Source organism: Aptenodytes forsteri, unplaced genomic scaffold, assembly GCF_000699145.1.
Source record: "Aptenodytes forsteri isolate BGI_AS27 unplaced genomic scaffold, ASM69914v1 Scaffold715, whole genome shotgun sequence".
In the NCBI taxonomy this organism is placed as follows: domain Eukaryota; kingdom Metazoa; phylum Chordata; class Aves; order Sphenisciformes; family Spheniscidae; genus Aptenodytes; species Aptenodytes forsteri.
This window is the reverse complement of record NW_008794112.1, coordinates 80,998-94,863: the sequence shown is the minus strand read 5'-3', so window position 1 is coordinate 94,863 and position 13,866 is coordinate 80,998. Positions and strand designations below refer to the sequence as shown.

Here is a 13,866-nt window from a genome sequence, read left to right as displayed (position 1 = left end):
TGGCAATACAGAGAACCATCATACCCTTTTCTGTAGAGTGGCGGTTGCTATGGCATGAGTTTATTGCCTGTGTCCCTTAAGTTGTCTCCCCATTACCATGAAGCATTTTGTTATCCAAAATCCTTGAAATCAAAGAGGCTAGGTAAAGGGATTACAAGTGTCTTCATCTGGCTCACGAGTTTCTACCTATCCTATGTCTCTAATAGCCAGGAATTGTTAGCATCTGATGGTCTGAAATATGAATAAAGAAAACTAGTAACATGCTTTCTTGGGTAGACATTTTTCTTTTTGGGGTACTTTTCCTGATCTTTCTTTTTCTTTACTTGTGCCTTTTGCATTAAGAAACAGAGCTTCATCTTCAGAATCGGTTGCATTACTTGTAAAGTTATCATTTTACCATGACTGCCTAGCACCCTGTTTGTATTAGATCTTGACAAAGTAGGGAAAAGGCAGGTGACACTGGGTGTAAAATTACCTTTGCTGTAATGATCACGTGCTGGTATTTTGCCATGTTTTTTATACTCTTGCCTGCTGATGGGGTCATAGAGACGAGTATTTAGAATATTCACCCAATTCATGAGCTAAAAGAAGCTGGGAGCCTCTGCAGATCTGGAGTCTTGACGTTTATGGATCCTAGCGCAATAGTTTCAGAAGTGAGCTGGGTTTTGTAGTCAAATCACAAGTCAGACAGAAGGATAACAATATAGTCAGCCAGTGAAAAGAAAGGTAAAAGCAGAATTTGGTTGTGTAAGATAACACAATGGACTAATGTTGTGTTAAGGGATCCTTCCCTGGTTCTAGGAAACGATGCACACACCACCACGTGTACATGAAATAAAGAAGTGTTCCCAGCAACACAAGGGACCAAGCACAGGAGAGGGAGTAGAGTTTGTAGCTTGTGGCATTGGTCAGGCATTGCAGTAGACCTGCGTGCAGGGTAGAAGAGAGAGTAAAAATACATATAACGGGTTTTGTGTCATCAAAGGATACTATTTTTGTGCATATGAAACTTGACTAGCTCAAATGAACTAATGTTCAGAACTAACAGAGGTAATCACATTTACTTGTAGAAACTTCATCAGTCTCAGAGATTGAGACCACTAGCTCAGAACAGAAAGAGGCTTCAGGCCCAGAGGATCTGACCACTTGAGATATCAGAGATGTACTTTGTGCTACAGCTCAGTGCATTTGGCTGTTTAGTATCCTCAGGGTTTTTACTCATAATCTCTGTACTTGTCCTGCATCTTCCAAGAAATTAATGCTTTTGGAGCATTAATTGCGTTAAGTGTGGCAGGCTGCAGCAGCAGGCACAGCCCTGAGGGTACCTAACTTGTTCGCTTGTGCTACTTTGGAAACTAGATGAGAGATTTGGTGCTTTAAAGCTTCCAAGCTGAAGCACAAGCACCAAGAGCCTGCATAAGCACCAGGATGGAGGGAGTCATCCATGGCCTTATGCGCTTCATGTATTAAGAGAGCGTTTGGGCTTTGGTCACAAATTGGAGGGGGAAAAAAAAAGTGATGTGGGATGGGATCACTGGGTGGCTGCAAACCCTTTGAGGAGATGGTAGCCTGGATTTTACATTCCTTGTCTCTGTCATTGACACCCCCGCACTTTCTTGCATGTGGGAGCAATTTCTAAACTGGCATATAACCAATGCAGATTGCTCTAGAATTTTCTTGAAGCATCACAAGACCTTGAAGCAGGGTTGCCTCTAGAAGGGTGATATAGTTTTCTTGCCTTGTTCACTGTACCTTCTTCTCCTCAGTGCCATGTTCAGGTGAAAGTTCTGAGCTTTCATTTTGCCTGATTCGGCTCTGAGGTCTGGATCTGTTCTTATTAATGCCATTTCAAGGACACTGAAATAAAACAAGTATCAGTGAGAGAACAGGAAGACCTGAATTCTCTGAGTGGAAACACCATAGCCATTGGGGAGGTTTTCTACAAGGGCACGCTGGCAAAAATTTTTAACCAGAGCTGGATCTCTACAATTCTCATTCTGGGAAAAAGCTTGATGTTATCCGGCTGTCCTCAGATACGTAGTAGCATCTGATATTTTGGTCCTTCATTTTGTTTTTTTCCCTTCTCCTGAGTGCTTTGAATCACTGCAGTTGGCCCTGTGTGACAAGGAACCTTCTTGTTGCTTTTGGAAATGCCTCCCTGTGCCCATGATTTCACCTGGCCTCAGGTGATCACTTCTGAAATACTGAGCACTGGAGGGTTGGTGTGAGGTAGACTTGCATTTGTTCCCATCCCCTTAGTCTGCACCACAGGCTCAGAGCTCAGCCTCTAACTCTCTTTTCCTTTCCTGCCAGACCCTGGATGGGCGCATCATAGTACGTAGCCATGCCCGGGTGTCATCCCTGACTCTCAAAGAAATTCAGTACACAGATGCTGGAGAATATGTATGCACAGCCAGCAACGCCATCGGGCAGGACTCCCAAGCCATGTACCTTGAAGTGCAGTGTAAGAAGTGGAGGATGGGGTGGGGAGGGTGTTCATGTGTTTAGAGGGGGGACTGTTTTGATTTCCTTTTCCTGTGATGAGACTGAGGCACCTACGGCTAGGGAAATGTGTGTTGTTTAGGTAGAGGGCATGGGAAGCAACTCGGTCTGAAATAATTTTGTTGGAGACATACTGCTGTGTGCACACATGCAAATGTTTGCTCTAGCTGTCTCCAGCTGGGATACTGTTTGCACCTTGGGAAGATTAAGGGCCATGAATCTGCCGCAGTCCCGTTTGTTGGGTGCATCAGAGTTCTTTCCTAGGAGAACTTCCTGCTATGCACTTCCCTAGATGCATAGCGTGCTGTTTGCTCCTCCTTCCACACTGCGTTAGGAGCAGCTTTTGGGACTGAGTAGGTTACCTCCTTACATCCTTCAGCAAAAGACAGCACCCATCCCCCTAGATAAGACGGCAGTTCCCGTTTCCTATATTAGATTCCCTTCCCCACATTAAACTGGACCCCAGACAAGGGATCCTTAAAGTGAGGCTGACTGGGCTACTTTAGGAGATTTTCTGGCTCAAATTGCCTTCACAAATGTGTTTGTCTTTCAGATGCCCCCAAGCTTCAGGGCCCTGTGGCTGTCTATACCTGGGAAGGGAATCAAGTGAACATTACCTGTGAGGTATTTGCTTACCCCAGTGCTGTCATCTCCTGGTTCCGGGATGGACAGCTGCTTCCCAGCTCAAACTACAGCAACATCAAGATCTACAACACTCTATCGGCAAGCTACCTGGAGGTGAGGAAAAGCAAGGAGGGGAGAAGGCATATGCAGCCAGGAAGACTCAGTGCTATCAAATAATTTATGTTCCTGATGTTGAAGGAGTGAAGTCTTTTGTTAGGGCACCCTGTTGGTAAACAGGAAGTTGTGTAGTGTTTCTGGCACATAAATGCTAAGAAAATCAGGTAATAGAAGACACCACCCCCTCCTTGCCTTTGACTTTCTGCCCGCTGCAATTCTCCCCTCTGTGGACAGCCGTCAGTGTTAGCACGTGTACTTTTATTGTGGCTTCTCTCCCCAGCAAAATACAGAGTGCATTCACAGAGTGAAAAGGGTTTTCTGATCCGAGCATGAGCCTTCATTCCTTCCACAGGTGACACCAGACTCTGAAAATGACTTTGGGAACTATAACTGCACTGCTGTGAACCGCATTGGCCAGGAGTCCTCAGAGTTCATTCTTGTGCAGGCAGGTGAGCATCCCAGGCAGGGAGATAAGGAAATGCATATGCAGCCCTTGAGCTGAGGTGACAGAGTGACGGTTCTTTTCTAGTTTGTGTTGGTGGGGTAGCGGGAGAGCCAGCTTCTACTTTCAGAGAGACTGTTCATAGATTTTTGCGTTGGGATGGGCTGTAGATAACAAAATCCTAAGTATCTCTGTTTCCTTGTTTCTGAAGGATCTCATTCTTTTCTGTGCTTCCAGTACACTTTGACAGACATTGCATATGTGTGTATGCATGCATGTGTGCTTCTCAAAAACAGCAAAATATTCCTAATAGTACAGGTAGTGCAAGACAGAAACCTCAGAGCACTATGTACCAACCAAAGAGGCCCAATGTCTGACTGCATGACAGACTGGAAGGGCCTCTGGTGTCCTTTCAGGGCTGCCATAGAGACAGATTTAGGAATGGTCAGGCTATGTATTGGAGTGCCCTATGGAAGAGACTGTAGGGACAGAATAGCATCCAGGATGCTCTTGCTACTCTACTCTGGTTGTCCTCTTTTGAAGAAGGTACTGTAAGTCTCCAGTCTCTTGGAGGAGAGACAAGATGAAGGTCTCTGCACTGTCTAATTAGCATTCTTAAAAGCCCTCTTAACAGCCTTACCCTCCTGAGGGGAGGCTCAGGCCTACCCTTCTCCTCTCCTTTGTAAAACCACGACAAGGGTATGTTTGATATTCCCAGTTTTCTGTTTTCTTTGCCACAGGAGCTTGTTTCCCACTGTCTTCTGTATCACTGGTTGTTTTCCCTTCCTCCCCCAGATACTCCGTCCTCTCCTTCCATTGACAGAGTGGAGCCCTATTCCAGTACTGCCCAGGTGGAGTTTGATGAGCCTGAAGCTACCGGCGGGGTGCCCATCCTCAAGTACAAAGCAGAGTGGAGGGCACTGGGCGAGGGAGAATGGCATTCGATGTTGTATGATGCAAAAGAAGGTAGGATGATAAAACAAGATGTTACCTCCCCCACCTGCGTCTCAAAAGACTTTCCTTTAGGGGAAAGCCAGAGTGGAGGGTTCCATAGCTTTGCAATTTCAGCTCCTATATTAAGGCCCCAGACAAGTTCTTAAACATTTGCTTTGCAGTGACACCTTGAATTTTCAGTTGGAAACGAGGGCCCTGCTGTGCTGATAGCTCTACGTACGTGACAGGGCACCAGCCTTCTCCACCTACAGAGTGTGTGTTATAGCACGATGTTCATCTCTGTATCCCTTCCTTGTTTGCACCATCCTGTGTGAATAAGGTGAAAAACCCTGTGCCTGGTATCGAATGAGGCTTCACTTGCTGACTGGGGAGTGACTGTGTGCTTCCTACAGAAGGCTTTTCAAGCCTTGTCTGTCAGCCCCTTTAGTTACCCTTCTGTTCCCCTTGGAACATAAACCCTCCTATTCCAGAAGCAAGTTTAACTCCCATCACACCCTGTCTTGTTATAGCAATCTGTAGGAATACACGCTGCTTAAATCTAGTAAACTAAAGGAATTTTGATTTGGGAGGACTGTGAAGAGGACAGTTCTATTTCAGAGCTGAGTCTTCCACTGCCAGTCCTGGCTGGAACTGAAATTCTTCTTTTAGGTCCCCACTGGAGTGATGTGATCATAGTTAGAGTCAGGTTTATTTTTCTTATTTCTCCCTTTGTGTCTGTGCAGGAAATACAGAGCTTATTTCTTTCTTCATATCACAGTGACCCCACAGCAGGTTCTTTCCATCTCTTACATTGTGTCTGACCCTATAGATTGTTAAAGGAGAGCAATGGGTTTCTCCTACTAAGGGCTCTGCTTTCAGTTGGATCATGCAGCCCAACAGATGAGCAGTTCTAGGTGGTCTGTCTACTACAGTCAGAGCCCCACATGACAGTGGTCTTGAAGAGCATTATTCAGGGAGTTCCTTGGCACAGGCCAAGGGCTGATGTCCTCTGGTGTCTACCACGAACGCTGCTACATCCCCTCTAGAAAGGCTGTGGCCATACACCTCTCTAATCGGCTGGTTGATACAGAGGTGGTAGCTCTGACCTTTCTCTTTGCCTGCACTGTTTATGTGAGGCTGGGCCCAGAAGAGGGCTCTGTTACATGGGGTGAGCGTGGCAAAAGTATACAGTAGAAACATGGCATTTATTGTTGACTTAAAGCCTGAGCCTTTCTTTGCTTTTCCTCCCTTGTTTCTGCAACAGCAAATGTGGAGGGCATGATCACTATCACTGGCCTGAAACCTGAAACAACCTACTCTGTGAGACTGTCTGCGGTCAATGGCAAGGGTGTGGGTGAGATTAGCCTGCCATCCGACTTCAAGACACAACCAGTTCGTAAGTAAAACTGAGACCTCCCGCTGCTTCTCTGGTTCTCTTTCCTTGCATCTTTCCAGGGAATCTCTGTCATGCATGGATGACACCTTGTTCTCTTGCAGACCTTGCTGCACCCTTTGTTTTTGTTGTGCTTTTTGGTTGTAGTGAATTTCATTACTAATGAAAAAAATTCTTAGAAGGTAGAAGGCAGAGGAACTATTTTATTTGCACTAGTTTGTGCCCTGGGTTACTAGTATAAACTTTGTATTGTCAAAGAGAAGGGGCTGTGCAATGGAGAGTTTTAATAATAAAAAGCAGCGAGTTGAGAAGGGCATTGGTCATAGAGAATGTAATGTCATTGTCGCAAAGCAGGCTTTTTTGCAAATCAGGAATTAAGAGATTCGGCATAGGACTGGCCATGAACTGTGGAAGGAGAGGGAGGGAGAGGGATTTCTCTTTTCTGCAAATCACTGATTTAAGATACCCATGCAGCACGTAACGTGATTTTCCACAGGCTCTTGTCTGCTGTACTTGGGTAATCTTCCACTCCAATGGCAGGATGCTCTGCTGTGACCTAACACTTTCCCTCCTGTTTCAACCAGGAACAAAAGAGGCAAGAATTAAAAACCAGAGTGTTATTCAAGACAGGAAGGAGAGAAGGAGGGGAAAAAAGGTGTAGAGTGGCTAGGGGAGATGTGACAAAAGCAGGCAGGGGAGCGGTGGTCTGTTATCCTTCTACACAGCCTCATCCAAGTATTAAGATCTGTATTCAGCTGCCCACAACTCCTGGGGTTCTTCTTTCCCATTCCCCTTGCATTTAGATCTACAGCCTATTCTTCTTCCCAACATCACACCCATACTTGTGTACCTATTTCATAGCTCTTCTGAAACCACTGTGCAGGACCTTCTCCTGAATACAGAGCTAGCAATATTCCTAGCCCATGTATGTGCATGCTTTGAGGCAGTGCATGGTCTTGATTTTGTCTGCCAGCTTCTGCCTCACCAGAATTGCTGAGCAGTATGGGACAGTATACATGCCTTGTTGCTTGGAAATCCCAGGCTCTGTGCAGTAAGCCAGCCCTCACAATTGACGTCTAGTCTGTTGTGATAACTCCTGTAACCTACCCCACTCCCTAGGGTTGGATTTGAGACAGCTGGTGGTATTTTGATTTTCCAGCTCCATGTTCTCTATCTCCTCTTCTCACCTCTTCTACATTTTTTTTTTCTATCTTCGTCTTTTCTTTTTGTCTGTGTTCCATCCATGGAAAAACTGCAGGCATCCCTCACTCACGTAAGTGCCTCTCTGCATTTCTTTCACTCTCTTTTTATGTTCCTAGAGTGTTCCTCTAACATACATAACATTAGCTTTTAATCTAGTACCTTTTTCCTCTCAGGGTCTTTAGAAATGCAGTAACTGGTACTGTCCGTTACCTAACAAGACTGACACTAAAATAGTCATCCTACTATGGGTAATACTGCTCTTTTTAGAACAGAATTAGGGGTTAACATCTTTGTCTTTATTGTAAAGCATGCAATTCAAATATTTGATTTAGTGATTGTCTACTAATAATAGTTAGCTTGTTGATTATGGAGTGGAGTAGCAGAAGGCTTCATGTTTATGAATCGATTAAAAATTTTCAAATTTTAATGAAATGTATATAATTCAGGAAAAAAAAAACAGGAGAAAGTTTTAGCTAAATTGAAGATCTGGTTTAGACCAATTAAGAGCCAACCAAAAACTTCATAATTTTGAATATCTTCACAATTTTGAAAACAAAAACTCCAGGAAAAAAATTCACATTTTTTGCCTCTTCTCACTAATACTTTTTACCATTAGCAGTGTTTGGACAGTCTTCCAGCACTTGTGTAGATTGTATACTCAAATAAATAAATAAACCTCATACTAAATAAAAAATGCATGTTTCCCTCTTCCCAATGCAAAATGAGTTAGAGAGATTTGATGGATATGTTTGTCAGTTGGGTTCAGTGAAACATTGTATGCTCCATAGCTTTGTGCCTTTCAAATCGGAGTTAATCAATGGCAGCTAAAAGAAACCTCTTTATCTAAGTGAGCATTCTGTTTATTAAAGTATGTGTCCTTGTGGTGAACTGTTGTTATTCCCAAGATTGCATGGGTAAGCTTTATGAAGCTGCTGCCGCATTCTTTGAGATTGCTGAAGCTGAAGTAAAAAAAGAAAGATGAATTTTTTTTACCCTAATTACAGGATTTGAATCATGCTTGTGCTATTTTTCCTTAGAGATTGTATTATACAAAAGCTTGGTCTTCGTGGACCACTAACAGGATGAATGGATTGGTAATCAAGGTGGATGAATGAATGGACAGTTGGATAGACAGAATTGCAATTTGCAGTAGTTAGAGTCAACTGGGAGACATGTTTCCAGAACATATGTGCAGTCCGTTGCCTAAAATTGTTTCAAGCCTGTTAATTTCGGTAGAAGCAATATATCCCTTATATGAAGTTAATCATGGTTAGTATTATAACTATCAGGCAAATGATTTGGTAGGCCCTTCTGAATTGGACGTAGTCAACGATACACAAGGGAGGTAAGGGCTTAGGTATTCAGTCTCTGTGCAGATCAGTACCACAGGAAAAGGGAAAAGATCCAATTAAGAAGAGAGGAAAAAGAACATTAAAAGCTTTGTTTCAGCCACATGGACAGATCTGTCTGCCAAGCCTCATATTCATCACCTGGGTACAGGTACGTGGCTTTGAAGAACATAAAATCACGCTTGTAGTAGAGTTTTTTGCTTTATTTTTAATGTGGCAATTGGCTATCGATCGGTCTGTAGTCCCTAACTCTGCTCCCTTTTAGGGTAAGTTCCATTTCTTTTTTTTCCTTCTTTGTGGCCTATAACATTTTTTTCATTTACAAATTAAATTCTGCTGATGCTCTTTCAAGCACATTTATGCCTTGCAGCTGTGATCCTTCAGAGCATTTGGTTCTCTTAATTCTTTCTCTGCTCTCTGGGGTTCTCAAAGCCCATCTCAAATCATGAACTGGGTTGCAGCAATGGTGAAGAGATTGTTGGCACAACAGAAATGCTGTTTTTCATCTGTGCTGGAATTCCAGTCACACAATATTACCTGTTTGTGGACAAAGTCAAAATCAGGAAAAAGTTGGGTGTCCATTAGTCTGGTGTGATTTGAAGATCACAAAAATGTTTCAGAAGTTTTACAGGAAAGAATGCAAAAACTGTGTTTTGAAACCAACCAAGGCTGTATTTTCAGACTAGCCAAAGCAACTAGTTTTCCTTGCCCTATTATTTAAAGTTTCTACTTGACTGTAAAAGCTGACACCATTTTTTAATGCCTGCTGAGATATGTCCATAGTTATTTTGATTTTTTTAATTTTCCTCAATAAGCAAAAAGTAGTTTCTTTCTTAGAGGCACATGAAGGCCCAAGTAATTAGTGATAATGATGTACTATACTAGCATAGATGAGAGTTGTGGGGTTGGGAGGATATCTGTCTAACTTGACCTGGGTTTGTATTTTCATCCCAACAATTCGCTCTTTTTCTGCATTTCCTTTTCCTTATAAATCTGAGGACAAACAAAGGCTGCATACAGACCTTGTGAACGGTTTCTTTTTGAGCCCCAGCTGTTTCTTGCTGTTGTGCAGGTGGGACCCAAACGTGTGTTAAACCATGAGAGTGTGTGTATGGTGTTTGGTTTTGATATCAAAATATCTTAATGTAAAAAAACCAAACCAACAAAACAACACTAAAATAATCCCCAAATTCCACCTGGTCCTAAGATGGCAATAGGATAGTTAGCAATGGCCTTCACCAAAACAGTGTTCATGTAGGCTGTGTTTTGCTGCCATACACACAGTGCTGGCCAGCATCTCTGCTAGCCTTAAATGGCATTGGTTTGAACTCCTGGGAACATTGGTGAACAGTGGTGTGTGTTCAGTGATCCTGTGTTACAAGAAAGTTGGTTTAAAGCAAGAACTCACAGAGGATCCAAAATGCACATCTGCCAAAGTGCGCTTACTTTGCTTGTGCTCTATGTCCAGAGAGGCTTGATCTGACAAAATCTTACCAATTTGTTTTTTAGTTTTCCATCTTCTGGCAGCATTTAATAGGAATCAACTCCCCTTCTCACCTTCCTTTCTCTTTCTTTAGCAAGTACTGCTGCACCCACCTCCCGTTTAACAGAGAGTGAGTATGGTAGAAGAGGCTGTTATCTTTGTTCCACTTTGCTCTGCATGCATCTCCTCACTGCGTGTGGTGCAGTGTGCCTAACATCGTTGGGTGTTTTCCTTCTTTTCTGTAGATACATATTTTTATTTTTCTTTCCCTGAGTGAAAACTGAATCTTCAGGTAGAGGAACTACAGATAAGCATAAGTTTGATTTCCAGGACAGAGAAAAGCCACAGACAGCTCCCAGGTATGCTGGACTCATGGAAGGAGAGAGAGCAAGAGAAAGATGTAGAATGAAACCCTGCCCATGTGAAAGCTGGTTGTTGTCACTGGCCTTTGCCATTAAGATTTCTGATCAGTTTGTGTTCCATTCTTGGGGATGTCTTATGGGATATGCTCAGCTTTTGTGGTGTGAAGCTAAATTTCCTGAAATCAACTTAGCACAGCAAATTAAGAGTTTAGTTTCTCAGCTAAATAGAGCAGAAGATACTCAAGTGATCAGCAGGGTATGGCTTGTGCTTCCCTAAGCCTGTTACTAAGACACTTTCTGGAGCTGTGGAAGAAAACTAATTTCTTTATATCCTGCTTCATCATTTTTTTAAATCTGCATAATCAGATTTAGGCTGCAAACCGCACGAGGGTCTATTCTGTTCTCCCCTCACACCAGCAGCACCGATACCACCTTGGGAGGAAAAGGAATCCGTAGAATCATAGAATATCTCAAGTTGGAAGGGACCCATAAGGATTATCAAGTCCAACTCCCTGTTCCTCACACGACTACCTAAAACTAAACCATATGACTAAGAGCGTCATCCAGATGCTCCTTGAACTCTGACAGGCTTGGTGCTGTGACCACTTCCCTGGGGAGCCTGTTCCAGTGGCCGACCAGCCTCTCGGTAAAGGACCTTTTCCTAATGTCCAATCTGAACTTCCCCTAATGCAGCTTCATTCCATTTCCTCGTGTCCTATTGCTGGTCACCAGAGAGAGGAGATCAGCACCTCCCCTTCCGCTGCCCCCCTTGAGAAAGGTGTAAACTGTGATGAGGGCACCCCTCAGCCTTCTCTTCTCCAAGCTAAACAAACCCAGTGACCTCAGCCGCTCCTCGTAAGTCTTGCCCTCGAGACCTTTCACCATCTTGGTCTCCCTCCTCTGGACACACTTTAATAGTTTGATGTCCTTCTTATATTGAGGCACCCAAAACTGCACACAGTACTTGAGGTGGGGCCACCCAGTGCAGTGTAGAGTGGGACAATCTCCCCTCTCGACCAGCTAGCAATGCTGTGCTTAATGCACCCCAGGACACAGTTGGCCCTTTTGGCTGCCAGGGCACACTGTTGACTCATATTCAACTTGCCATCAACCCAAACTCCCAGATCTCTTTCTGTGAGGCTGCTCTCCAGCCTCTCAAGATGTCTGATTTACCCCTCTGTAGCTGTAGTTCTCTTGAAGAGGGAACATGAAGAACATGACAGAAGACATGACGGTGACAATTCTTTTGTTTTTAAAGATGTTGTATAGAATATATAGAGAAATCACTCGCAGCTCATGAGGAAGTCATTCTTCCCATGACTTTTGGAAGTAGACATATTCTTCTTTGTCTTACTGTCCTGGTAATCCTTGTATTCAGTGCTTGTACAGTCTGTCTTTGCTCTTGGGAGCGGAGTGCTTAGCAGCATTCCCAAGGGGATTTCAGTCTGTCAGCTTCTCTCAAAACTGTCTTATTTCTCAAGGGTGTTCACGCCTTGTTGGACTGTTAGATCTTTTTTCCTCCTCTCTGCCTGTACCCTGGCCCTAGTGCATGGAGGTGAGAAAGAACAGTGCATTAGGAGGGTAAAGTTCTCTTTAGTCCTTGCTCCTTGTTGGGCAAAAGCTAGCAGTGGGGTGCTGCTCTAGAGGGCCACCCAGAAATTCCAGTACTTAATGGGCTAGCAACATGTAAACCTAAGTTGTTATTTGGGCCAGAAGTAGGCAAAAATGCTGTAGCTGTCTCTGAAATTGGATTCAGAGCTTCAAAACTTTTTAGGATGAAAAGGCATCAGCAGGGACCCTTGGAGCCGTAGCTTGCTGAGGAACCATGCAGTGTAGGCTGGCTTCCCTTTCACGTGGAGGGGCCTGCATCTGGCAGCACAACTCTCCCTGTGGAGAGGGGTTGGAAAACAGCAGCAGCAGAGCACAATTTTTGCAGCCTCTTCAGGTAATACACATCTGTCGTAAGGATTCAGTATCATTCTCACTCTCCCCTCATTAGACTTCCTCTCTTTCCTTTCTATCACACCTGCCCCTGCCTCTTATAACTTATTTACATGGTATGCTTCACCTTTACATGTCCTATCTGTCCTTCATGTTTCCATAGCAACTCAGCCTCTTGCTGAATCTGAAAGCTCAGAGCCACCAAGTGAGTAGATGGGAACTGCTCCCCTTCGGTTCGGAGTGCTATTTGTTATGCTGTAGCCCTTCTATCAAGGGAATTAAAGTGCTATACCGCATTATTTTGATGTCTGTTAACCAACTATCTGGCATTAATATGTCGTGTGAGCATGTAGCTGTTAAGAACCCAGCATGATACCACTCTTCCTCCTCTTCCTGTCGTCCTACCAAGCATGCGGTAAAAAATGGAAATATAAGATTTAGAAGAAACATGGAGGGGAAGAAAGAGGGGAAAAAAAAGAAATTTGAATAATCATTTCCAAAAGGGATGTTTAAAGCTGCCTTTGCAGAAGGGATGTGGGCTAAATAATCTTCTTGCTACCCTGCCTTGCTCTATTTTCTGTGAATTTAGGGAGATACAGTTGATATTACAACTATGGATGTTGGATGTTGAAAGAAGATGCAAATGAAGAGGTAGAATATCTTACAGGAGAGAGGATTGGGGGAAGAGGGAGCATTGCCCCATCTTACCACTGATGCCCTGCCTGCATTAAAAAGGGTCTAAGACTTCACAAGAAGTCCATATCCAAAATGGGAATTGGATTCAGATTCCCCTCAGTTCTTGCTCGGTACCTTGTTGGTTAGACAGCCATTCCTAGTGAGACTGAGTCAGGTGAGCAGATGCTTCCATGCTGGATTGGAGTAGTCTAAGGAAAAACAGCTAAAACTTGCATTAGTTGATTTGTACGTAAAAGAACCATTTTGAAACATCTGGTTTAGACTAGCTGTTAAGAGTTCAGTGACACACCTTCCTGATACTGAGTGGATGTATCAAATGTGTGATTTTAATCCCTACTTGTAGGAGACTTGCAGCCAATCACATGCCAATATGAAAGCCAAGCAAATATTTGCAACAGTCCTGGGAAAAAAAAAAACAAAACACTTAAGGAAAACATAGGTTTACATGGTGCATATGTGTGTTTTGAACAACTAATCATTTCTACAAAGCCAAATGTTTTTCTTTTGATTTGCAATAATAAAATGTATGTGTTTCTGTGAATGTGGTCTTTAAGATAAAGACCTGTGTGTCTACCTGTAGTGGGTTAGAAATGGTTCATCACTTCTAAACAGAGAATGCTAAAAGCATGAAGTATGTGTTTATTTTGGGGTTTGGGATGGAGGGAGAGCATAGTATGGCTAGTCTAGAACTGTCAAAGGAATAAAAAAAAAAAAGTATTAATGCATTTATGACTGGCACGTTCCATGTTCTTACACATCGCATGAAATGTCCTTTTATCTCCCAGTGACCACAACGAACGCTTTCCTTCTTGCAGTATTTT

At 43.4% G+C, this 13,866-nt stretch overlaps 1 protein-coding gene across 1 annotated transcript in view; it reads left to right on the top strand.

Moving 5' to 3' along the window:
• Positions 1-13,866, top strand: part of NCAM1 (neural cell adhesion molecule 1) — a 65,921-nt gene that overhangs the window by 19,085 nt on the left and 32,970 nt on the right. Inside the window, exons 10-17 of the mRNA XM_019471079.1 lie at positions 2,314-2,464; positions 3,056-3,240; positions 3,596-3,692; positions 4,481-4,651; positions 5,883-6,014; positions 7,270-7,284; positions 10,141-10,176; positions 12,513-12,554. Coding sequence (XP_019326624.1) covers positions 2,314-2,464; positions 3,056-3,240; positions 3,596-3,692; positions 4,481-4,651; positions 5,883-6,014; positions 7,270-7,284; positions 10,141-10,176; positions 12,513-12,554 — 829 coding nt within the window. The remainder of the gene's footprint in view (positions 1-2,313; positions 2,465-3,055; positions 3,241-3,595; positions 3,693-4,480; positions 4,652-5,882; positions 6,015-7,269; positions 7,285-10,140; positions 10,177-12,512; positions 12,555-13,866) is intronic.